The sequence below is a fragment of the Nelumbo lutea genome, chromosome 1 (assembly GCF_056320005.1).
Source record: "Nelumbo lutea isolate HS-2025 chromosome 1, American lotus-T2T, whole genome shotgun sequence".
Taxonomy (NCBI): Eukaryota; Viridiplantae; Streptophyta; class Magnoliopsida; order Proteales; family Nelumbonaceae; genus Nelumbo; species Nelumbo lutea.
The window spans coordinates 92,294,336-92,321,363 of NC_142684.1; the positions used below are offsets into that span (position 1 = coordinate 92,294,336).

General features: G+C 38.0%; 1 protein-coding gene and 1 pseudogene across 1 annotated transcript; both read right to left on the minus strand.

Annotated features, from left to right (window-relative positions):
* Nucleotides 1-912: 912 nt before the first annotated feature.
* LOC148876133 (uncharacterized) lies at nucleotides 913-4,384 on the minus strand. The gene is made up of 2 exons (XM_088966447.1): nucleotides 4,352-4,384; nucleotides 913-1,799 (listed from the first exon to the last, which is right to left on the minus strand). The coding sequence occupies exons 1-2, from the start codon at nucleotides 4,382-4,384 to the stop codon at nucleotides 1,164-1,166; spliced, it is 669 nt and encodes a 222-aa protein (XP_088822573.1). The 3' UTR covers nucleotides 913-1,163.
* Nucleotides 4,385-6,278: 1,894 nt separating this feature from the next.
* LOC148876134 (subtilisin-like protease SBT3) lies at nucleotides 6,279-19,307 on the minus strand (annotated as a pseudogene).
* Nucleotides 19,308-27,028: the final 7,721 nt, after the last annotated feature.

A 27,028-nucleotide genomic window follows, 5' to 3' on the forward strand; every position in this document is an offset into this window, starting at 1 on the left:
TAGCGTTATAGTTTTTTATAATTAATATTAATAAGTAATATGATTAAAAATAAATGAACTCTCATTTATTTATTCAGTTCCATTCGCAATTCTCCGGCGAATGCCGTTATGGAAGGCAATTACAGTATTTGGTATCGGTTGTAATGTGGGTTTTGTCATCTTTTGTGGATCTACCCCAACCATGCTATTACCAGCTCTTTGCAATATCTTTTGGGAACCTCACCTATCTTTTCTCTTGCCCTTTATGGTGGATTGGAGTTACTCTTTTCTATTTCTGTTGGTAATTTTTCGACTCTGATCTTCTGCCCATGCCTACCCACAATATACTACCCCCCTTGAATTGGGAACATCTCTCCCTGCATAATACTATGCAGAGGATGAGATGTTCTCCATGTATGGCTGAGATAAACGTGGGCAAGAGATCCAGACTCTAATTTTTCACCTTTGTTTAATTGCAAAAGTTCTTTTGTTCTCCTACATCCATTTCTATATTTTGTTTTTTGATGAGAAATTATATTTAGGTTATGATTGGTCTTTTTGGCAAGTCTATGTACTTGAATCAATTTATTGAATGAATGAAATACATGTTTTAAGCCTTAAAAAATAAATGAACTCTCATTAAATTGGAACATAATTAATTCTAAGCTGAAGTACAGCTTTAGAAGTTATAGATTAATTTAGTGCAACGTGCAAATGATCACCTGAATTAATCAATTTATGAAAAACTTAAACACTGCATTATAAGTAGCTTACTTTGCGTAAAATAATAGAACTGATGCATTACATATTTCTCCATTTAGATCTTATTTTCTTTTCTTAAAAAAATAAAGCTTTATTATTTTATTAAGGGGTGTTTGTTAATGTGTGAATACAAATTGAGATGCATGATTACCGAAAAAAACGGAATACAAATTGCGATAATCACTTGTAAAGTTCTTTATTTTATTACGGGTTACAACAATCCAATTCACACATCAAATCAAGCCAATCCCAGTTTTCCCAGGAGTGGTGATTGGCGATTTTATTTCATTCTGTAGAGTTTCAAAGTGAAAATGAAACAGAAGGTAGGTTCTAGTGAGACAGGAGAAGAGAGAAAGATGGAGACCGATCGGAGAAGATGATTGACGCCGTCGGTCTACGTGAAGCTACAGTGGTTTAAGCCTTTAAGGTACTTGACCACGACCACCCCCATACCCAGAGCCAGAGCCGGATCCGTAGCCAGAGCCCGAGCCATTGCCAGAACCACCTCCACCTCCACCTCCGCCCCCCCGACCACCACCACCACCGCTGCCATAACTACCGCCATGTCCACGTACTGGTACTCCAACTCCATAGCCCGACCCACTACCACTTCCCGAGCCATAGCCCGATCCGCTCCCACTTCCATTGCCACCTCCACCGCCACTGCCACCCCCTCTCCCATATGAACCTCCACCTGAGGCACCTCCTGCACCATAACCTGAGCCACTACCACTCCCAGATCCATACCCACTACCATTCCCTGATCCCCCACCTCCACCTCCATCTCCACCTTCGCCACTCCCACCCCCACCAACACTTGCATAACCTCCACCTAAGGCAACTCCGCCTCCATAACCAGAGCCGCTCCCACTGCCAGAGCCGTATCCAGACCCAGTGCCTTTACCACCTCCACCTCCACCACCCCCACCCTCACCACCACCTCCACCTCCTCTCCCTCCCTCACCGTAGAACACGGTTCTAGCTGCAGAGGAACATCCAATGCAGATTAAAACTACGAACGCAAAACTGTAACCCCCCTTGAAGGGACCATTCTCTCTCTGTTAGGTGATTTGTTTTATCAAATGATTCAAGGATGCATGGAGCTGATATCACTGACATGGGGTACTTATAGTGTGGTAGCAACCACAGAGCTCGACGGTGAAGTGCATACCCCCGCTTCTTTCTTTGACTCTGAACTCCAAAGTAGTCCAAAGCATGAATTATAACAACGACGAAAATCGTTTCTGAATTGCAATAGGTGGGTCGGTATGAAGAAATGGAAATTTAACATCTCAATACAAGATTAACAGAAAGAACAAAGCCGCAAGACAATCACCAAATTGGTATCAGAAGACAAAGTTATAAATTAATTAGGTAAGTGCACTTGATTGTTCTTACATATAAGTCAACAACCCATTCTCCACCTATTATTTCTTATCAAATTCTTATTCCAACTCAGATCCTTTATCCACACAAGGCATCTTTCTCAGGGAAGAATGCAATTTGCAGCACTTGGTTTCTTGTTTCTATAATCTGCCTACCTTTTTTGTTAAGAACTTGATGCCCTCAAGAAAGAACTTTGTCCATTTGGAATGGCTTTTATGCTTTAAACTTAACTTTTCTTTTTTTGGATGAATATCAAATTCAAAAACACTTTGGCTCTTCTGTTCAATACATGACTCCAAACGACTTTGGCTCTTTTGTTGGAGAAAATGGGGTCACTGTAACTTTGGAGGAGAAACTCTAAGGCGCGTCTGAAGATACTGCTTTTAGAACATTATTTGCCCCCACTTAGTTTTATTGAGTTTGCTGTTGGGTTATAGGCAAATTCGTTCCCAGGATACAATAGAGCCTTGGGCAAAAATTTACAACCAGCAAAGTTGAAGAGTCTCCAAAGAAACCTTCTGTGAGACTGTAGCAGACCGGACTGAGAGAGAGAGAGAGAGTGAATTTCGAAATTGTGTGTTTTGGAGTCTGATTCATGCTCCTTAAATAATTTGTGAAGAGGTATGAAGAAAAGGTAGGTGCTGGTTTAGAGAAGGCACATTGAACAATCACAATTTCAATCATTGTGACTGTTTAAAAAGTTGTTAACAGTTATTGACTGTTAACTTTGAATTGTGCCTCTTGATCACACCCGATCGAATCATGACCGTTGATCTCATCAACGGTGATAAACGGTCATCAACGCACCAAAACCAGAGCCGCCCGCGTGCCACACGGGTGCGTGCAAAGTGTGAGCAAAGTGCACCTCTAAAGCGCCTCATTACACCACACACACGCTCGCACACGCGTGCGCGCGTGTTGCGTGGTATTGAATCCTCATACTCTCCTCTACTAATTCTAAGGAGTGTAAATCAGCTCCTATTGAAATACTAAAAACAAACATTGTAATTATCCAATGTGGGACAAGTTCAAAACTGGGTTTTTTTTTTTTTTTGTAAGAGAAAAACTGATTTTTCAACCAAGTGTGCAGGTGCAATTTCTCATGTAATTGACCAATCAAACCCATTGGATTTAATCTCTTATGAGATTAAAATCCAACAATCCCCCACATTGATTGATCAATTACATAGTTCTCTCTCAATCCAAACTACTATGACACAGTTATGCATACAAAAAGTGTTTATCAACTTAAACCTCTTATTGGTATAGTTATCTTAGAGTCTTGTCAAAGTTATTGGTGGTAAGACCTTAAATCAACTACTCTCAAGACAGACCAGAGACACCTATACACATAAAAATGTTCAGTCTCTGCAAGAGTTTCAAATTTTGCTCAACACTGTTATGACTATGTGTTTCTTTCATGATTTCATGAACAATCCCGAGAGCAAACCCAAACCCTCATGAGAAGCGACACCACTTCTATTTTCACATAGGTGAAGTTCCACTATGTGTTCCGTTATTTGACACATTTCAAAACTTCATTAAGAGTTTATCTCAACTTCTCATCATAACGGACATCACTGTTTATGTTGTGATGGGAAATTTCTCAATGTCAGTGCTAACAGTCACATTGCTGTAACTTGTTGTTACCCATTAAACCCAATACTGATGGCTTTTCAGTTCAGGTTGGATTACCATTACAGGTGACTAAGTAAAGTGTTTTAATCTTATCTCTTTGGTTGTCATTCATATCAATTCTCTGGCTAAACCCTTGGTAAGAGGATCAACCAAGTTTTTACTTGACTTTACATAGGTTATAGTGATGACTCCATCTTGAATCAGTTGCCTAACAAATTCATGTCTCAGACTTATATGTCTGGACTTACTATTGTAGATACCACTGTAGGCCCTTAACAGAATTGCCTCACTATCACAATAAATGGAAATTGAAGATATAGGACTAGGCCAAAGTTTTATATCTAATAATAAATTCCTAATCCATTCAGCCTCTTTTCCAGTAGTCGCTAAAACTATAAATTTGGATTCCATGGTCGAGTGGGATATACAAGTTCAACTCATTCTTCCACTACCTACCTCCCAGTCCACCATAAGGAAGTCTTCTTTCCCCGCAACCATGTGGTTGATTGTGCTTGGGCTAAAGGGTTGGCTCTTTAGGATCTAATCATCCAAATCTCAACGCGGGGAACTCGGATTCCCTACTAACTTTAATGCTGTCCTCCCTACTACCACTACCCATGCTGTAAGAGATTTAAATTCTTATTTTTAGTTATACAAAACATTCCTTTCTCCTTTTTCTCTTGCACGCTAAGGATAAGTTTCCAGAAATGCAAATTTCAAATCAAATTATATAGATTCACACCAAATACTCAACATTGTGTAGCTTCCAACTTTATATCGTACTATCAAATAATTGTTGGTTTTATTTATTTGGTGATTTTGTGACACTTCTTCTTTCCTGTGGCTTGAGAAAATAAAATATTCATTTGCAAATTAAGGAAAGATTGCATGGTTAAATAGGAATTTATTATTGGTTTTCCTAAAATACTATCAACGTTTTAAAAAATACTAGAAAATGGAATTATTTTGGAAACCGGTTTTTGGATCGACGGTCCGACCATCCGGTTTGAATGGATGATTCGTTCTAAAAAATAAATTAAAAATAAAAAATAGTCAAAATTGTTGAATGGGTCAGTGGGTCAATGGTTTGATCGCCCGGGGTAACGGGTTGTTGACTTTTTCAATGATTTTTGACCAAAACTGGGTTTGGGGTAGAATGAAACCGGTTGCTTGGACGGTTCCCGGGCTGAACGGCCCGACTGTTCGGGTCAACAATGGTTCAAAAACCTTGATTTCTTTTGAAAATTGAACATTGTCATTATTATAGGTTTGAGTATCCTCAAACTAGAACCTCATAGGGCTTATTTTGAACATTGCACTTAGTATCGTCCACAAAAATGAGTCATTTTGATTGTTTATCATGTTATGTTATCAAATTTATCAATTTCTGGGTTGAGAAAGGGAAGTGGGGAGTAAATTCCTCAATTGGGCCAAATAGATTTATATATTGTAGAGAATTCAATTAGGGATTTTGTTTGGGTCATGATTGAGTTGGCTCTGTGTGCCACATGGCCGCCCAATCACCTCGACCACATTAGCGCCGCGCCACCACCTCCACGGTCTACCTCGACTCCGCGGCCACGATAGTGCCATCCTAGTTCCGTGGTCCCCAACTTATCTCCCCGGCTACGTCGACTCCGCATCATGCGGATAAGCATGACCAAGATAGGAGAGCAGATGGGGCCACACCATTGGGGATCAGGTCTCATCCCAAAGACTTCGACGATTAACTTCATCCCAACAACCCTAGAAGCCTAGTTCAATTAGGGCACGAACTTTCACCTATAAAAAGGTGCTCCCCGATCGAGGTAATGGATCCATATTCTAGTTCCCATACCGTTATACTACTTGAACCAGCACTATTCTCCAATTGCTCAGCCCGATCCTCAATTGCCCTTTACTAACTTGAGCATCGGAGTATCTACCCAGGGATAACTCCTTGGGCCTCTGACATTTTCTTGTTCGTAGATCCCATTGCGCGGCTTTGTCTTTTTACCTCGGTGCTACCTAATTGGCAAGGATTATCTGACTGTGACCTCTGTTTTTGCACTACCTAGAATCGAGTAACATCAAATTTGTAATAGTTTCTTGTAAAACATTATCAGTTAGCTTGGTCTGAAATTTGTCATTTTTGGAAATTCCTACTTAGTGCACGAGAGAGAGAGAGGAAATGAGAGTACATATTTATGCATAAAAAATAGATATTTAATTTGTTTTTAAAAAATAGTATGTAACGGAGGTTAAGGTTTAGTGGGTTGATGGAAGGCTATAATAACATGGGTAGGGACAGGTGGTGTATTTTAATTGGGTTAGTAGAGATGAGAATAGATTAAAGTTATTCCTAGATGCAATTCGGATTTTCTGCTTACCTTTTCTTTCTCTCCTCTCTACTAACCCACTCAAATCAGGCCACCTGTCCCTATCCGTCCAACCTCGCAACAATTCTCCAACAAAGATTAACCCTCTGTTAAGTTTCTTTAAGGATTAATTTTTGGGAAAATAGATGCCTACTTTTAGTTATTCACGCCACAAGAGAGGAGAGACAAGTTGATAAGCGAATGATTTCGATTGTATAAAGATGCACCCGACACTGAAACACCACTGCCCATAATGACGATTCCGCTGAATTCACGATCGACTGTACCTGAATCAACTATTAGTAGCCATGGTGCATCATTGTGAACGGTAAATCTGAAAGGTCCATCATTTCTTGCCAATGAGGCAATGAAAATGCCCCTCTCCATGGCTAAAAAGGAACCTATGGCAATGGGGTTTCATACAGAGACAGCGAGTATCTGCCCAAGGACAATGAGATGATATCGACACCGTCCACAATTGCTTGGTCTATGGCTGCAATAACATCAGATGCGAAGGTGCCTGTTTCCCAGAGAGCTTTGTACATGGCTATGCGTGCTTTTGGGGCCATGCCTTTGGCAGTCCCCTTCGCGTAGCCGAAGTAGGAAGCGCCTTTCACGTAGTTGCCGGCGGCTGTGGAAGAAGTATGTGTTCCGTGTCCGTCGGTATCACGAAGGGAATTCATCGAACTGGGTGTGTTGGCAGCCAGACCTTTGTTGAAGAACCGAGCTCCAATGAGCTTCCTGTTGCACATAGAAGAATTGAAATCAGTTCTGTTCATACATTCTCCTTTCCACCGTTTTGGTACTTGAATCATTTCGTCATCTCTAAAGTGGCACTCTCTAGCCAAATTCCAGTGTCGACTAGCCAATTATGACATTGGCGCCATAATTTGATGTCGGCCATGCACTATAGTTGGAGTTCAAACCAAGGAATTGTTGGGTCCAGCCCATTATGGGATATTGACCCATGTTATAGCCCACTCTCCTTCAGCTCACTGTTTTTTGTTTTCAAAAAGAAAAAATAAAAAAACTAGGGTTAGACCTTTTTGCGCACGTCGTGTTGAAGAGAGAGAGAAAAAGAGAAATCGAAATACTATGCAGATTTTTCAGTGTGTAGAATTCATCAAACGGCCGGAACTTTTCGATCCATCGTCCGATCGAGCTGAAATTTGGACAGTAAGTGGATGACTCATTTTTCTTCATTCAGAACGGTCGGATCTTTGATCGGATCTTTGATCGGATCTCCGAATCTCCAATTATTTAAGGTCGAACTGAAACAACTTGTAGTTGATCGGGAAAAGAAAACATCTCGGGGCAGTCTTCATCAATTACTCTGATCAATGGTCATTTTTGGTCTGATTTGGCTAAAATTTGGTGGGCTTGTTCGAAACTCACAGCTAGGATCTGAACGGTGGAGATCTAATTTGAAAACTCCTCTAATTTGTGAGTTTTTCTGACTGTTTTTTTACAACTTTTGGTATTCTCGTTTGTATGTTTGAGAATCTGTATTTGCTCTAAGTTTGTAAGCATTTTGTGGTGTTTCAGTTGCTGTAATTATTACTTCAAATTATTAGTGGAGATTTTTGGTTGGGTCTCCTTGGCCCCGTGGTTTTTACCCTTCACATTGGAGGAGTTTTCCACGTTAAATATCGTGTGTCTTTCTTTGTTTGGCTTATGATTGTTTTTTGTTGATATTTTGCTTAGAATTGTGCTAGTTGAATATCTACAAGTTTTTATTTTTATTTTTATTTTTTATTTTTGGGAGAGAAATAGTTTGTAGATAAACTTAGTTTCTTTCCAACAAAGTGGTATCAGAGCCAGTTTATTTGTTTGTGGATTTGTTTGATTGCATGATTTAGCCTAATTATGGTAGAATGATTAGTTTGAATGTCACCAATTACCACAAGTGGAGAGGAAAAATGATCTACTATTTGTGAAAAAGTTACATTTACCAATTTTTTTCTACTTAAAAACTTGAAAATAAACCTGATGAAGAATGAGCTTTTGAGCATGAGATGGTTTGTGGCTTTATTCGACAATGGGTAGATGATAATGTTTTGAATCATATTGCTAATAATTCACATGCCATAACCTTGTGGGATAAGCTTGAGACTTTGTATGCCTCTAAATCTGGGAACAATAAATTATTTCTGTTGAAATAGGCTATGAATTTGTGGTACAAGGAAGGTATTCCTATTTCTGATCACATAAGTGAATTTCAGGGGTGCTTTGATTAATTGTCCAATATGGGTATTAAATTTGAAGGTGAAATTTTAGGACTTTGGTTGCTTAATACTCTACTTGACTCTTAGGAAAATTTGCGTGTGACTTTGTCCAGTTTTGCTCCTGGTGGTATAGTGACCTTGGAATATGTAAAAATTCTTGTTTTGAATGAAAAAGGCAGACGGCGAACTCAGCAAGCATCATCTTCTCAATCAGAGATTTTGATTACTGAAAACAGAGGGAGAAGCAATGATAGAGATCGAGGACAAGGTAACAGAGGTAAAAGTAAGGCTAGAAGCAAATCAATGTCTAAGTACAAAAACCTTGAATGCAACTATTGTGGTAAAAAGAGACATATCAAAAGATTTTGTTTTTAGCTGAAGAAGGATAATAAAGGTAAAAAAGGTAAGTAGCAAAATAAAGATAATGACAATGATGATCGTGTTGCCACCACCACTGTAGGTGATCTTGTGATTGTTTGTGATGAGAATTTGATTAATGCTGCTTGTGATGAGACAAGTTGGGTTGTTGATAGTGGTGCCTGTTTTTATGTTACACCGAGAAATGATTTTTTCATATCTTATACTCTAGGTGATTATGGGGTTTTAAATATGGGTAATAATGGTTTGTCAAAGGTGATTGGCATTGTCACTATTTGTCTAAAAACAAGTAATGAGACTGAATTGATTTTGAAAAATGTCAGACATGCACCAGACATTCATTTGCATATGATTTCTACCAGTGTTCTTGATGATGATGGTTATGTTAGTACCTTTGGTAATGGACAATGGAAACTCTCGAAAGGTTCTTTGGTTGTGGCACATGGAAAGAAGTGTTCTGGTCTGTACTGGACTAAGACTTTAGTTTTCATTGATGGTGCGAATGCAGTTGAGTGTGATAACCCATCAGTGTTATGTCACAAGAGGCTTAGCCACATCAGTGAGAAGGGGCTTGATTGTTTGGCTAGGAAGAATCTAATTTCAAGTTTGAAAGGTGCAAGGTTAGAAAAGTGTGCTTATTGGCTGGGAAACAAAATAGAGTCTCTTTCAAGAGCCATCCTCCCTCTAGGAAATCATAGTTGCTCGAGTTGGTGCATTCAAATCTCTGTGGTCCAATGAAGACAAAAACATTTGGTGGTGCACTTTATTTTGTTACTTTTATTGATAATCATTGAAGGAAACTTTGGGTTTATGTCTTGAAGAGTAAAGACCAGGTACTTGGTGTCTTTAAGCAGTTTCAGGTTTCTGTTGAGAGGGAAACAGGGAAGAAATTGAAATGTATTCGCACTGATAATGGTGGTGAATATTGTGGACCATTTGATGAATACTGCAGGCAGTAGGGCATTAGATACCAGAAGACGCCCCCTAAGACTCCTCAGCTTAATGGCCTAGTAGAGAGGATGAACAGGACGTTGATGGAGAGAGTTAGATATTTGCTTTCAGAAGCAAAGTTGCCTGGATCTTTTTGGGGTGAGGCTTTATATACTGTTGCACATGTTATTAATTTATTTCCTATTGTTGCTTTGCAAGCTGATGTTCCTAACAGGGTGTGGTACGGAAAAGATGTATCCTATGGCCACTTACGTGTCTTTGGCTGTAAAGCATTTGTGCATGTGCCAAAAGAAGAAATGTCCAAGTTAGATGCTAAGACAAGACAATGTACCTTCATTGGCTATGGTCATGATGATTTGGCTATAGATTGTACGATCCAGTTGAAAAGAAGCTTGTAAGAAGTCGTGATGTTATTTTTATGGAGGATCAGACTATTGAGGATATTGATAAGACACATATGCCCAGTGTAGTTTAGTTTGGTAATCATGATGATGGCTAGAATCATATTCATGATGATTTGGTTGAAGATAATGATGATGATGTTGCTGATGATATTGATGCTTCTGCTAGTGGTGCTATTAGTGAACCTGTTGCCCCACTTAGAAGGTCTTCTAGACAGCATATTCCCTCTACTCGCTATTCGTCTAATGAATATGTACTTCTCACTGATGGGGGAGAATCTGATTGCTACAAAGAGGCTATGGAGTCTGAGCACAAGAAAGAATGTATTGCCGCTATGAATGATGAGATGAAATCTTTGATTGGCAACCATACTTTTGAGCTGGTCAAGTTGCCTAAGGACAGGAAAGCTTTGCAAAATCGGCGGGTTTACAGGTTAAAGACTGAGGAGAATACTTCTAATCCACGATACAAAGCTAGATTAGTTGTCAATCGTCAGAAAAAGGAGAAATGCAACGTATTCCTTATGCATCTGCAGTAGGAAGTTTAATGTATGCAATGGTTTGCACAAAGCCTGATATAGCTCATGCAGTTGGTGTTGTTAGTTGTTTTCTATCCAATCCAAGTAGAGAACATTGGACTGTTGTGAAGTGGATATTGAGATATCTCCGAGGTATTTCTAGTTTAAAACTCTGTTTTGGAATTGGAAAACCTATTCTTTGTAGTTTTACAGATTCAAACATGGCTGGGGATGTTGATTCTAGGTTGCAGAAGTGTGTTGCATTGTCTACGACTGAGGTTGAGTTCATCGCTATTAGTAAAGCATGTAAGGAGTTGCTGTGGATGAAAAAGTTTGTGCATGAACTTGGTTTCACTCAACAGATGTATGTCTTATATTGTGATAGTCAGAGTGCTATTCATCTTAGTAAGAATCCAACATTTCATAATAGATCGAAGCATATTGATGTAAGATATCATTGGATTTGAGATGTTTTGAACTCCAAGTTGATTGAACTTGAAAAGATTCACACTGACAAAAATGCTGCTGACATGATGACAAAATTGGTGCCTCGAGAGAAGGTTGAACTTTGTGCCGGAGCAGCCGGCCTTAAATTTGCATAGTTGCCTTTTTTTTGAAGTGTCTCCCTTCTCTCATGGGTTGGAGGGGGAGAATTGTTGGGTCCAGCCCATTATGGGATATTGACCCATGTTATAGCCCATTCTTCTTCAGCCCACTGTTTTTTGTTTTCAAAAAGAAAAACAAAAAAACTAAGGTTAGACCTTTTTGTGCACGGCGTGTTGAAGAGAGAGAGAAAAAGAGAGAAATCGAAATACTGTGCAGATCTCTCAGTGCGCATAGTTCATCAAACGGCTGGAAATTTCTGATCCACCGTCCGATCGAGCTAAAATTTGGAAAGTAAGTGGAGGACTCATTTGACTTCATTATGAACGGTCGGATCTTTGATCGGAGCTCTGAATCTTCGGTTACTTGAGGTTAAACAGAAGCAACTCGTAGTTGGTCGGGAAAAGAAAACATCTCGCGGCAGTCTTCATCAATTACTCTGATCAAGGGTCATTTTTGGTCCGATTTGGCTGAAATTTGGTGGGCTTGTTTGAAATTCAAAGACCTATGATCTGAACGGTGGAGATATGATTTGAAGTAGTGGAGGTCTCCATGTTGTGGCCTGAACAGTAACCGCGTTTGTGAATTTTTCTAACTGTTTTTTTCACAAATTTTGGTATTCTCGTTTGTATGTTTGAGAATCTGTATTTGCTCTAAATTTGTGAGCATTTTGTGGTGTTTGAGTTATTGTAATTGGTACCTCAAGTTATTAGTAGAGATTTTTGGTTGGGTCTCCTTGGCCCCGTGGTTTTTACCCTTCACATTGGAGGGGTTTTCCACGTTAAATATCATGTATATTTCTTTGTTTGACTTATGATTGTTTTTTTGTTGATATTTTGCTTGGAATTGTGCTAGCTGAATATCTACAAGTTTTTTTTTTTAATATTTTTGGGAGAGAAATAATTTATGGATAAACTTAGTTTCTTCCCAACAGGAATTCAGATGTATGGATTGCATCAACTACAAGAGTCACGTCTTGATTGGAGGAAACATAGTTCGGTGAGCTTTTAAGCAAGTCGATCTCGGAAGGGGAGAGAATTGCAGCCAATCCATGGATGGCATTGCTGTAAGTGTGTGTAGATAAGTTTAGAGGCCTTGGACGTCGTAGAAGCAACATCATAAGTCGCTTTAGATGCAGAAGAAAGCATAGCCATGTACCAACTATCGTGGCTACTGAAAGTTTCAGGCATGGCGGATAACTCCATGTGGACGATGTACACATTTGATTGTGCGAGTATGGAGGAGAGGCATGAGAAGGTGATCAAAAGGAACAAGTGATGCACAGTAGTTTCCATGAATGAACGAACAATGAGAAGGGAGTACTGGTTAGAAAAACTGTATAGTATGAATTATATCTAATCTATCTAAGAACCCAAATGGATTTATTTGCAGAGAAATGAGCGGGGGGATTGGATTTGTTGAAGGGTTTGTCTTTTTGAAAATCAGACATGCAAATGCCAATTCGGATTTCATGCTAACCTTTTCCTCCTCTCCTCTCTTGTGGCGTGAATAACTAAAAGGTGGGATTTATGATCCCAAAAGATGAATCCATAAAGAAAGTTAACAGAGAGTTAACCTTTGTTGGAGAATTGTTGGGAGGTTGGACGGATAGGGACAGGTGGCCTGATTTGAGTGGGTTAGTAGAGAGAGAAGAGGAAAAGGTTAGCAGGAAATCCGAATTGCATAGATGCAAGGGTTTGCGACTTGGCTAGGCTGGGATAGGCCTGGTCTTTGGGTAATTATTGGTCCTATACCCCTATACTCCTACCTTAGGAGTTGGTCCCCGAATAGCCGAACCCAGGCTGGTTGGCCCAAGCCTAGCCTGAACAAAACACCAACATGGCCTGTATCTGTCTGGTCTGGGCTTTGTTGGTCGGGCTCATGAATTCTTGTACATCTTTTTTTTTGCTAGAACCTGTCCTCAAGTTTAATAATTGCAATCACCTCCTCTAATCTCTTTTAGATACAGTTTCAAGTAAGTTCCCTCTAGTAGAATATTTTAGAAAAAGACAAAAATATCCAAAATACCCAATTACTACCAAGGCAGGTTTCTATAGAAAAGAAAATAATATAAACTTTATAACAAAACAAAAGAATTTAAGTTGTTGATTTACCTTTAAGTGATTGATATGAAGGGACAAATTTGGAAAACAAATCAATATTAGAAAAGAGAATGGAAGAGTTTGGGGTAGTGATTCATATGAAGAAAAAATTTAGAAAATAAACATTTTTGTTTAAAGTAACTGAATGAATATTTTGGACATTTTTATACCTTTTTTCAAAAGATTCTTGTGACTTAGAGGATGATGGAGTTTCCTAGTGGCGATATGCCTGGTGGTGAGCTATTTGGTGGTGAGCTACTTGGTGACGAGCTCCTTGGTGGTGAGCTCCCTGGTGGTGAGCTCCCTGGTGGTGAGCTACCTGGTGACAAACTCCCTGGTGGTGAGCTACCTGGTGACGAGTTCCCTGGTGGTGAGCTACCTGGTGACAAACTCCCTGGTGGTGAGCTACTTGGTGACGAGTTCCGTAGTGGTGAGCTACCTGGTGACGAGCTCCCTGGTGGTGAGCTACCTGGTGACGAGCCTCCTAGTGTAGTGCAACCCGACTGCCCTCTGCATGAGATGATCTACTCTTCCTTGTAGTCGGCGGGAGCCGATGAACCTGCGAGAACTGAATCAGAGGACCTAGGGGTGTTTACCCGGCGGTGCCACTCTGATGGCTAAGTTAGCACTCTGATAGTAAAGAGCTTGAAGATGGTATTAGAGAAATGAAAGAGCTAGAGAGTAGGGGGTTACCTCCATTTTTCATCCCTGTTATCTTTGGGGGTCGGAGTCCTTATATAGTGGTGTCCCATCAAATCAGGCGTAACAACCTCTATCTCTCTGCCGCAACCGTTACTACCAGAGCTGAGGTGATGGGTGTAGGCGGATGTTGTAGAGTATGGCTCTGCCAAGCAAGGGACAACTCTCAGGACTGGCAGGCATAGCGCCGCCTAACAAGGGATGTGGGCGCAGGTCTCCAGATCTGTCAGGTACGGTTGACAGGCAGGAGATCTTCTTGCGATATGCCGAACTGCCCCTAAGTGGTGAGCTACCTATGCCAAACTGCCTGTAAGTGCCGAGTTCTTCGTAAGATGCTAGGCTGCCTGTGAAGTGGCCAACTGCTTGTGGTGAGCTGCATATGCCGAGCTGCCCCTAAGTGGCGAGCTCTTCGTAAGACGCCAGACTGCCTGTAAGTGTCGAGGCGAGCTCTTCGTAAGACGCCATGCTGCCTATAAGTGCCGAACTGCCCCTAAGTGGTGAACTACCTAGTTGTCAAGAGGCTGCACTTAGTTGGCATGAGGTGCCAGGTGTCATATTTTCACTGGAGGGCCAAATCTGCCATCATCAATCTCCATTTTGAAAACACACAAAAGGATTTCCGCATCATACATCTCCATTTTGAAAACACACAAAAGGATCTCTCTCTAGCTAAGCCATAATAATTAATAGTAAAATATTTTAATAATGCCATATAACATCAATACTTGTCAAGCGTAATTATTTGAATATTTTAAAATTTAAATTCATTCATTAAGGCATTTAGGCTGCATTTGGCATTCCTTAAAACTTATTTCCTTTTTGCAGCTAAAATGCCCCTATGAACACAGAATTTTTAGCTATAAAATAAATCCTTAAAATAAGAAATGCCAAATGCAACCTAAACAGTTATTGTCTTTTCATATTTTTAACCTTTTAATTTTACTTGCACACGTGTGTGGTAAATATGTGCCCTTGCACTAGTATTTCTGAAAATTAATATACAGGGGCACTTTATATGCTAAATGTGTTGGAATTCACAAGTTCTCTTGCATCACTACCACCATTGTAGTAACAAATTAAATCTTAAGAATGTTGGCAATCCAAATGGAAAGAAGCAGATCAACCATTGTTTTGCTAATTAAAACAAATAAATCATGTTGGAATTTTATTGAATGATCGCAAAAATGTTTTGCTCCAATAATCACTCAGTTTAAGCAAACTAATATGATTATCTATGCCGATGAAGATATTTGACTTGCATTGAGCCCCATGGTAATGTTAGTTTCTCTATGCATCATTTACCTATCCATTTCCTAGGTGGATAATTAACCTTTTCACTTGTATGAAAAATTTATCAAACATAATGGGATAATTTGCCCATTCTAACATTCCCAGATAAGTGGCTTCTTCAAAAACAAACAGATCCTAAGAGTAATTCACAAATGAAATTATAACTATTGCTGTAAACAAATTTCTGAGTGTCGCTCAGATTGAGAGAATAAATTAAGCTTCATCTTGTTATAACCATCCAGTCACACATCACATGTATGTAAATTTTTATATACATGCATGGATGAATAATCACCTCAAGCCAAGGACATTGCATAGATTTCTTTCCCTTTTCCTACGTTTTCCTTCAAACCAAATATAGCCTAAAAGTAGAAGAAAAAAAAATATCACATATTTTTTTATGTGGCAAGAGAAAACATCATCAAAACATAATATAATAGAGGGACATGATTTATATTGTTTGTGTCTATCCAAAGTTAAAACTAGGCTAAATAATTTTGATCCAACCCATTTGATTCACCCAATCCACCCACTTCAAAACTCACCCATACTCTAATGATGGGCCAACATGGGTCGTGGGTTACGTAGACCCTCGACTTTAGACTTATACAGAAGTTGTTTTGCTTCGACAATTTCTTCCTCCTCTCTTTATCGGTTAGGGTTTTCTTCTCATCTGGTTAGGGCATGCTCATATCGCTAAAGGGAACTTCAAAATCACCAATGATCACTCTCACTACCTCCATTCTCATCGTTCAAGTCGCTGGTGCCCTTCTCGTTGCCGCCATTCTCACCGCCACCAACAACGATATCAATCTATTGAACCATATCAACATGATCTTGCATTAGTGGCAGATGTATGTTTGGAATGTTGTTTCAAAGCTTCCCGTCGACAACCCTTCTCCCCAAGTTTTGAAGAAACGATACTGGTGTGAAATGTTTTAACGGATTGATGCCGACGATTGAACGAAGAGGATGCCGACGATTTAACAAATGGAGGAGAAACAGGGCAAGCAATCAAGAGTAGATGATGCCAGCGAGTGAGATGGGATCATCTGATCCGGGAGGCACCACCACAACCAATTTTTTTTTTTTTTTTATCATTTTTGTATTTTTCATGTGATTATTATTTTTTAGTTTCTTTTTTTATAAATCATTTTTAGTTTAAATATATAATGAGGGGCAAATGATTATTATTTTATCATTTTATGTGATTATTTTTTGTAAATTTTCTTTTATTCTTTTCGGTAATTTTTTCTATTTTTACCAGAAATATATAATTTTTGAAAATTTTTATAATCATTTTCTGTGTTTTTATGTGATTATTATTTTTAGTTGAAACAAATATATACATTTTTGAATTTTTACTATTTTATTTATTATTCTGTAGTTTTTGATATTTTAGCTGAAAATTTTATATATTTTTTTTGTAAATTTTTATCATCTATATTTCTATCAATTTGTGCATCTTTGCAATTGTTTTTGGATTTTTTTTTTTACATTTTCTTGTACTTTTTTGTATTTTCTTCACTTTCTGTGTTTTATTTTTACAATTTCTCTGTTATACTTTTATTTTAATTTTTTACTATTGTCTAATTTTTTGCGGCAATGTATAATGTTTTACACTATATATATATATTGCCATTTATTGTGTTTTTACGCTTTTTTATTTTAATTTTTTAGTTCAAATATATAATTATATGTTTTTATGCAATGAGAATAGAGAAAAGACAAATAAAGGGCTGATTTGAATAATTGAGTATTTGATTCAGATATTTAGAGGTAGGGTTGTTCACGGGTCAGGTTGGGTCAGTTTATTGAGGTTTTCCAACCGACCTGACCTGGTCGGGTTACCTGAGATGAAAATCAAAACCAACCTAGTGTTAAGTAAAACCGACCTGGTCGATTTGAGTCAGGTTGGGTCGGTTTCGACTCTAAGTTCATCCATGCCCCCCATGGTCCATGTGCCTGTGTGGTGCAAGTTTGGGTTGTCAGATATTTCAATTTTACATTAAAACTGAAATATCTTTATTTAACAGTTTTAAATATAAAATATATTTAAATTAAAATCGTAATATATATTTAAATAGATTAGGTCAATTTAATTTAAAATCGAATTATATATTTAAATAGTTAAGTAGGAACTAAGTTGGTTCAGTTCAGATTGGTTTTGATTTTCACACAAAAAACCAAAACTGACACGAACCATCGGTTTATGAATTTATATAACCCGAAACCGACCAGTGCTAATGAAAACCCGGCCGATTTGGATTGATTGGCCCGAGTTGGTCAGGATGGGCCTTCTTATGAAGAGCCCTATTTAGAGAGTTAAAAACCTTAAATGGGTTGGTCAGGGTCAAAGTGGGTTATTACCCACTAACATGGATTGATACTCAATCACACGAACCCAACTCAACCCATCCCACCCATTTACCACCCCTAAATATAACCTATAATGTGGTTTTAGGTACTTGACCACGACCACCCCCATACCCAAAGGCAGAGCCTGAACCAGAACCACCTCCCCATTTCCACTCCCAAATCCATCGTACTCACTACCATTTCCTGATCCCCCACCTCCGCCACTTTCACCTTACCACCCCCGTCACTGCTTGAATCCGGATTCAGTAGTCAGGACATATTTTATGAGTGTACGGTGTACCCGGTCTCCCACCACTTGCATAACCTCCCTTTAAACAACTCCACCTCTATAACCAGAGCCATACCCAGTGCCTTCACCCCCACCGCCTTCATATCCCTCTAAAATGAATCCTAACATCTCTTGGTTGAGGCCCGGAAGAAAGTACCTGGGCTGGGCCTAGACAAAAAATCTAGGCTTAACCTCAAAGTTCCTGGGTACACATCATCACCCCTAGATAGGCTATACAAAATGAGTCATTTGGGTCTCAAGACCTTGTGCAGATAGCAACATCAGCTAGCCCTACCAAACAATGCCTATAAATTAAATACTTGGCTATTTTTTTCTCTTGTATCAAAACGAAAACAGCTTTTAATTTTGCACCGAACTTCTCACAGTACTGCAATTTTCAAATTCACAATCTTATTTTATTTACTTGTTTATGGGAACCGCCCACAAGACAGAGTACCCTATGGCCAAAATTCATTCAATTAAACTGCAAGAAAGACGGTGTAAGTGTAACCGACCGACCAAGTATGAGTGTGTTTGAGAGTCTTGGAGATAAAGCAAATTTGGCCCCAAGTTGCACCTTAGAATATTAGGGACGTTCAGGCATAAAAACTTTTGGGACCTAAATTGCTTTAGCCAGATCCACCCTTCTCCTCATCCAGGTTGATCAATGATCATGGACCCTTTGAAGACGAACTCCTCATTCCAGGCAGGGTTCAGGACTTTCCTTTGGGTCCTTCACCGCCAAATCCGATCCCTACTACCTCACTTCCATCACTTATTCTTTCTTTTCCTTATTCGTAAAATCCCAAAATGATGACTGAAGCATAAAGGAGCCTGGAAGACAGTAGAGTCTGGAAAACGGATGTGATATGAGGGCAAGGGCTTCAGATTAGAGAGAGAGAGAGAAAGAGAGAGAGAGAGAGAGAGAGAGAGAGAGAGAGAGAAACATAACTCTGGTTTAATAATCCATATAGTTTACATAAACATAACTCTGTAAGCTCTATAATTAGTACAGCCTAAAAAAGAAAAACGAAGGGAAAGAAGAAAGGATATCAGATCAGTGTGGGGGGAAAAGGACTTGGCTCTGTTGAAAGTTGAAACTTGGACGCCACAAATATACGATCAGGGGACATGAGTTACTTGCCCACCTCCACTGCCGTATCCATAGTGAGAGCCTAACCCTTGGCCGGAGCCACTTCCTGAAGCTGAAGCACCTCCACCCCCTCCGCTACTCGCATAACCTGATCCACTTCCACCGCCAAAGCCACCACCTCCCTTACCGTAGAACACAGCTCTAGCACCAGAGCAAAGGCCTGCACAGAAGCAGAGTAAAACGAAGAAGGCAACAGCAACTGTTCTCGGAAAAGCCATGTCGTTTCTCAAGCGATAACGCGAGTAGCTCATACAGCAAGCTTGGGTATTTATGGAGAGTCAATGACAATTAAAGCCTGTCATGCTGAAGAGTACACAGTTTTGAATGAAATATTCCTCATTTTGCATCTACGCGTATCCATGCTTTGTCGGTATGTATATTACAAAGAGATTAGATCAAATGGGTTCTACGTCAACATAACTTCCATCGATCCTCATCACTTCTTTGTTTTTCTTCTGGATTTCACAGCTCACAATCTCACATAAACCACTCGGCAAAAGGTCTGGGTTGTGACTTGTGGACTCAAATCGGATCCGGCCGGCCAGTTAGGTTACTCACAAACTCACAGAGTACTTTTCTTTTCTGGGTTTGGATTGGGTGGCCAAACCCGATCCCAGTTAGAGTCAACATTAATTAATACGAAACCGCCTTTTTTCTCTTTTCTTCAACTTCTTCCCATAACTGACCATTAATGCCAATGTCCAGGCACTGAAGAAGGCCAATCTCGGCTGTCAAGAAGTGATGTATCAAAATCAGATTCATGTCAAGACAACTTGTTATTTTAAGACAATAACAATTCCTGAGCTCTCAATAAGTCCAGTATAAATTCTTACTTTGACTGAAACACATATAAGTCATCGCTCACCTAATCTATTAAGTTTCCCGGTCAGAATCTAACATCTTTATCCACAATATATGCTGGCACTTTAAATCCATCTGCTGCTGTTAGTATAGGGTATAGGCAATGTTTGCAACCTCACTAAGTTTGATAGGAGTATTAAGCTGAAATGTGCAAGTAGGAGGGTATGAGGAAGAGAGAAATAGAATCTAACAATACTTTTTGTCTTTTTTTTTTCTTGGAAATATAAAAATGTCACTCTATCATTTTTTTTTTGTTTTTTTTCTTTTAAATTATAAGAATGCCTCTCTCTCTTATGAATTCTCTCTCTTTCTCTCTTATTTTTTACTTTCAAATTATAAGAATGCCACTCTCTCTCTTCAATTAAAGGAGATCTCAGCTCAACATCTCGATTGCTAGGGGATCTGCAATCAAAGGTAGTCGAGTTCGATACAAGCTCAAGTCTCTAATTCGAATTGAGCTCGAGTTAGATGACACTTGACTACTAAGGGAGACCTCAGCTTGGCACCTTGGTGATTAAGGGAGATCTTGGCTCAGCACCTCGACAACTGAGGGAGACCTCAGCTCAGCACCTTGTCGACCAAGGGAGACCTTAGCTCGACACCTCACCTGCTAGGGAAACCTTAGCTCGACACTATAGCAGCTGAGGGAGACTTCAATTTGGCACCTCGACGGGAACTCGACTCGACACATTGGCTGTTTGAGAGACTTGCAATCAAAGGTAGTTGGGTTCGAACTTCCTAGCTTTTGACTTGAGTCTCGAGCTTGAGCTTGAGCTTGATAGTTTATGAGCGAGCCCTTGCAACGTAGAGCCCCCTCCGCTAGTTAACAAAAGAAAATAATATGATTATATTTTGGTTGCATTGATGGACGATCCTTATCCTCAATACTTCTAATTCAATTACATGGACATACAACAATAAGCTAGTTGGGATAAACTAGGAAGCTTTGCCTTGGGCTTGATTTTTTTCTATTGGAATTATTAACATTGAATTCTTTGACAAATGGAAGCTGATACATACATACATACATACATATATATTTCAAACCGTTTTGCCTCTCTTTGCTCCATTACCCCACCCAGTATTCTCCTTGATTTTCTCTCCTCTCCCCTTACCATCACCCCCATTAAGCCATGTCACCATTCTGAACCCAACTACCTAAAAATATTCTTAGATTCTCCCTCATAATGTATCTACTCTAAGCCATTAGGAATGTGTCATGTTACTCCACTACCCAATCAATTCCTAAAATCTCTTCCCCCAATCTATATCCATTCTCTTTCATTTAAAATATTCATAAATAGTTAAATATAGTTAATATTTATTCCAATCCATATTCAATGAGTATTAAATAACGTTATTACCTAAAGTTAATACGGTTAGTAAATTACCAAAAATTAATAAATATTATTATTAATTAACTTATCACAACTTTTTAAAGTATTTTGGGTAAATACTATTATATTCATGTTAATTAACAACATTTTATAGAAATTGAAAACTCTTTAACTAATTTCTATAAAATCAAGAATTATATTTAACATTTATCAAAAGTATAAAATTTTTGTTATTGCCATTATTATAGTTAATAGCCGACTACAAATGAGGGAATAAAATATTATAACGTTGGAAAATGAAATTATTAATTAATTTATATTGGAAAATAAAAGATAAATTAGTGTAATTTCGTTAGCAAACTACCTAATAAAAATAAATATTTAATAACAATTTAAAATAATTTTCAATAAAACTCCATAATTACACAAATGTAATAATTTTTTTCAAAAACTTTCATAAAACTACATTTTTGTATAATAATATTTTTGAAATTAAAAGATATAAAATTTTTGAAATTTTATTTAAAATGTATTAAATAATTAATGAAAATTATTGGAATATTTTGGAAATTTTAGGAAAATTTATTACATTTGATAGATTTTGGAAAACTATTGAAAGTTTATGCAATTTTCATTGTAAATTATTTAAATTATTAAAGATAAATGAGTATAGGAAAAGGAAATTATTGATTAGTTTATATTAGAAAATATAAGATAAATAATTGTAATTCTGTAAGTAAACAATTTAAAAAGAAAATAAATTAATAGAAATTTAAACATAAATTTGAATAAATTTTCAAAATTACACAAATGTAATAAATTTTCTAAAATTTTCATAAAATTACATTTTTTATAATTAAAGATAATTTAGTGTAATTTTAAAAAATTACCATGTGGCTGATACTTAGTATATCCTCCTGATCATTTTTTGTCATCAAAATGAATATTGGGTTGATGGGGAGTTTGTGCCTTGCCTTGAACCCGCCTAACACTGGGGACAGGGTGAGGAAAATTCAAGGATTCTCCATCCTTGATGAGGAGTGGGTGCTTTGCCATGAACTCGCTTGGCACTATGGACGAGGCGGGAAATTTGAGGATCCCCCATTCGTAACGGGGAGTGGATGCTTGCCTTGAACCCAACTGACACTAGGGACGGGGCGGAGATGGGGTAGAGTGTCTTGACTATGGGGCGGGGACAAGGATGGGGTGTCCCATCCTGAATCCACCCCATTGCGATCCCTATATAATTGTTAATGATTAGTGAAAATAAAAAAAGGGTAAATCTCTTAAACTACCCCTATTGTTCATGAAATTGACAAACTGTACCCTTATTGTTTAGATATTGTCTTGCCATATACTTAATTTTTCTGACAATTGACATGCCGCTGAACACTAATAGTAAAAAAAATGAAATATGGAATTTTCCCTTTACTATTCATCAAAATTTCAAAATAAAACCCAATTGACTGTGTAGACCAGTTCATTGCTCTTCAAGGGAGAGGATGCCAGTCTGGAATTTCTAACGCCTATGGATAACTGGAATCTTCGAACTTTGGACCCTTGTCCATCGTGTTTGAAGGTTGGTCATAGCTAGCAAGGAGCGAGGGCAGGAACCAGAGCAAGAATGCCTTTACAAGATTTATCTTCTATTTTAAATGAGAGACCTTTCTTCACTCAGCACTAAAATCATGGTTGTCGGATACCATGACCTGGCCTACTTTGCTGTGGACTTCATCTCCAATTCCTATCTCAGTAGATAGGAACTTGAAACCGAAATGGCACGGTTTGCGTCTCTAAATCCTTCGCCAATTCACGGTGATACAAAAGAATAACAACACTCCTTGCATCTCTGAATTATGTTACTCTGTTTTGTTTTGCAACATAATCTATTCGAGGTTTGATCTCAGGGTGGAGATGATGGCTTCGCTTTTCCTGGTGAGATTGAACCAAATTCAAATGTAGATATGTTTGGTAGACAGACAGAGAGACAAATAGATAGATAGATAGATAGATAGATAGAGATAGAGTGAGAGAGAGAGAGAGCGCTGTAATGCCAACTAGTTCAGAAAGTACATGTTTTGGTTTTATCCTTGCAAGAATGAACAAGATCTGATTCTCGATCATCACTTGTCTCACTTTCACTTTTATCTCTGTGTTCTTGCGGTTGTGCAGTCGCCCCAACGTCAGTTTCATCCTCCAATCAGGTGTTCATCTTAGACAATTTACCGTCGTCTACTGTGACAGGAACTGGAGATGAAGTCCATAGCAGAGTAGGCTAGGTCATGGTATCCGAAAACCATGACTGCAGTGCTAGAGAGGGCAGCTTACTCCTGAACCTAGGTGGCACCAAAGCATGCATACAACCCCATAAGGCCAACACCACACAAAATGACACGGTGTAGAACCCAATGGCAGCAATCAAACAAAGCACCATGAACAAGAAAGTGGCTCATGGATCTCTGCAAATGTTTGTATTCTCCCAGGCATCCATAGCTACATTGTTGTCGGCCGTACATTGCTGCTATACATCTTTGATTATTCAAGACTTGGTATCCTTGTCATGAAGTGAGACTTGGAGATTGAATTCGTGAACCAAACCTCGAAACCACCTTGGATTCAGATATTCTACTTTTGCGAACCAAACCGTTCTCCATATTCGATCCTCTGTCCAAACTTAATGGCTAGGCCTGTTACTCTTGAATATACACGGGAGATGACGAAGGTACCTCTGTATACGATCCCTTGTCCAGATTGGCATTCTGATCTGCTGTGGTGAATGGATGGGTATTGATCAATGTTGTGTGATCACCAAACTTTTGTCGTTCTAAAGTTGTAGTGGTTGCCGTCCCTTGCAACAACGATACCAAAATCACTACCACCGTTGCAACTTCCGACAGCAGTGGTGAACAATTGAACCAGAGGAGAGTTAGAGACATCAAGGTGGTCGTGGTGTTCCATCATCCGGGAAGTGAGCATGGTGTTTTGTGGTCACTACAATTGCCACCGGTAACGGTGTTGCAACAGCGGCAGTGAAGAATAAGGGTATTTTAGGAAATTTAAAATAATTAACACTCACGTAATGTCACATGTAAACGGAGTGTGACGAAAAATTAATGGCAAGGGAGGTGTTAGACAATTGTCGGAAAACTTAAGGGTACCGCAAGACAATATCTAAATAGTAGGTACAATTTGTCAATTTCGTGAACAATAGGGGTAGTTTAAGAGATTTACCTTAAAAAAAATTAGCTTTTGTAATTATTTTTTATTTATTTAAAGTTCCATTTAAAAATAATGAAAATAATATTAGTTACTAAAATTACTACAAATGATTAATAAAATTAAATTTATTAAAAAATATTTATTCATATTAAGTTAACAATAATTATTTTCTATAAATCAACATTAAATTAAAAATACAATTATTAAAATTTTAAATAGTAAAAATAACTTAGAATACTTTTAGTTAATTAACAACAAATTTTGATTATTAATTTATCAATTAATTAATAGTAAATAAATGCATGGGTCCCCGCTAGTGTGTGTAGGGTAAAATACAAAAACCTCCCTTGATTTTTAACAATCATAAAAACCTCCCCTCAATATTTTGACTGATGCATTATTTTTTCAAAATACCCATTTTATCCTTTTGCATATGATTTTACATACTACTAAAATAACTTTAAAAGAAACTTCAATTTGAATAACCCATTTATCATCTCTTTCTCTTTCAATCTACCACCACCACTGCAACTCCCATGAAGAAAAGAGGAAGCATTCAACCACCATAACTAGAAAGCAAATGAAACTTGGACGTTCATTGTGGCCTGCAAAGCATTTACAACAACTGCTTTTACTATCGTCCAACTCAGAAATAAAACCTAGATAACTAAAGATCTTTTCAAAACTGTGTTTATGTTATGCCGTTAATAAGAATCTAACTAACAAAAAGTAGATTGTACCATAGTATTGAAGAGGTTCAACCTTTTTGACCCCTAAAGAATTGAAGTTTTGATCAAATTTAATAACTAATTTATACAAAATTTCTGAAAATTTCATTATCAAAATTCGGAAGTGAAGTGATTAGATTATCCCCACCCCAAGGAAAAAATGGGGAAAATAAAAACATTCAAAGAGAAAGAGAATGAAAACTAGTTAAAAGAGCTTGTTCTAAGGAATGCCATATACTGGAAGCAAATAGAAAATACTACATTTCACTGAAAGTCACTTCAAAATGAACCAAGCGAAAAATAAGGTTACTTCAACTGAAGTTCAGAAGGGAAGAAGACTAACCTGCTACAACAAAGCCCCTGTTCGGCTCCATTCACTGATAACTTTGGCAGTTTTACAGTGAGCCTTGCAAACTCTGTGCATCTTGTGGTAGCCTTTTGAGGAATTGAGATCCATTTCACCATGAACTTGGGAAAAGGGAATATGAGAATTCAAATTCGTAATGCAAGCTGTTTTTGTAGGTATAGATGACCTAATTTTGCATAGAACCAGATTTTCGTTTGAAGATTCACCATTTTATGCATATCTATGGTCAGGCGGCTCCTCTTGTCAGAATAATGCTTTCAAAGTAACCATACAAGAAGGAGAAGCCACTATTTCAGCTTTAGTTCTACTTCCAAAAAAACCCACCAATTTGGTTGTAGGAAGTGGCTTCTTGGTGGGCTACAAGGAAACCCAATTCCATGAATCTCTGGTTCTCGATGGCTGCTTGACTCTAAGCTAGCATGGTGCTTTCGTAAGTATATGGGGGGTTTCAAGTCCCAACCTGTTAACACTTTTCTACTTCTTGCAAGAGTGTCAAGGTCACTACAATTTCCCTTATTCTTGACGGCTGCACTACTTTACAGTGGCTGAATGCTTCCTTTTTTTGACACGGTGGAGTTTTGGGGGTAGGAGATGGAAAGAGGAGAAGAGGAGACAAATGGGTTATATAAAACTTAAAAGAGGTAAAATAGATATTTTGAAAAAATAATGCATTGCTCAAACGTTTTCTGTTTAAGTCAGTTAATGAAGAGAGATTTTCGTTGAGTTTTCTAAAAGTTTAAGGGAGGTTTTTGTTAAAATCAAACTTGAGGGGAGGTTTTTATGGTTGTCACAAACATCAGGGGAGGTTTTTGTATTTTATCCCAAAAATAATGCATGCATGGGTTGTACTTGATTTGGTTCAATTTAATTATGAATGCCACATTGCTCTTAGCAGTGGAACTTAGATGATGGGTTCGGTCAAGTTGAGGATCAACCCAAGCCCAACCCGGTTTATGAACATCATGTTGTTCAATCTAATTATGAACATCACATTGCTTTATGTAGCCTAGTTTTCACACCTTTGTCAATACTTTGTACCATATCTCAACCCATGTAATGTACAGGATTTGTCAAGGGAAAGTGAAATACTCCAAATTGATAATTAAGGAAAGAATGTAATATTGTTTAAAATAATTAATATTTAATTATTTATGAAAATAATTTGGATTACTAATTTAGTAATTTAGTGATAATTTTTAACAATAATAATAAATTACTACTAACTATATTATCCACTAGTATTCCATTTTATGTATTTTACTTTATTAATGATTAAATGTTACAATTTTTTTTTTTATAAATATTACTTCAATATTTAAAATTCTTAAATGTTAGTTACTATATAATATTAGTTAAGACTCCGGGTTGATCCTCAACTTGAGGATCCCCCACTTTCTCCTAAATTGTCTATAATTCCTATTTATCTC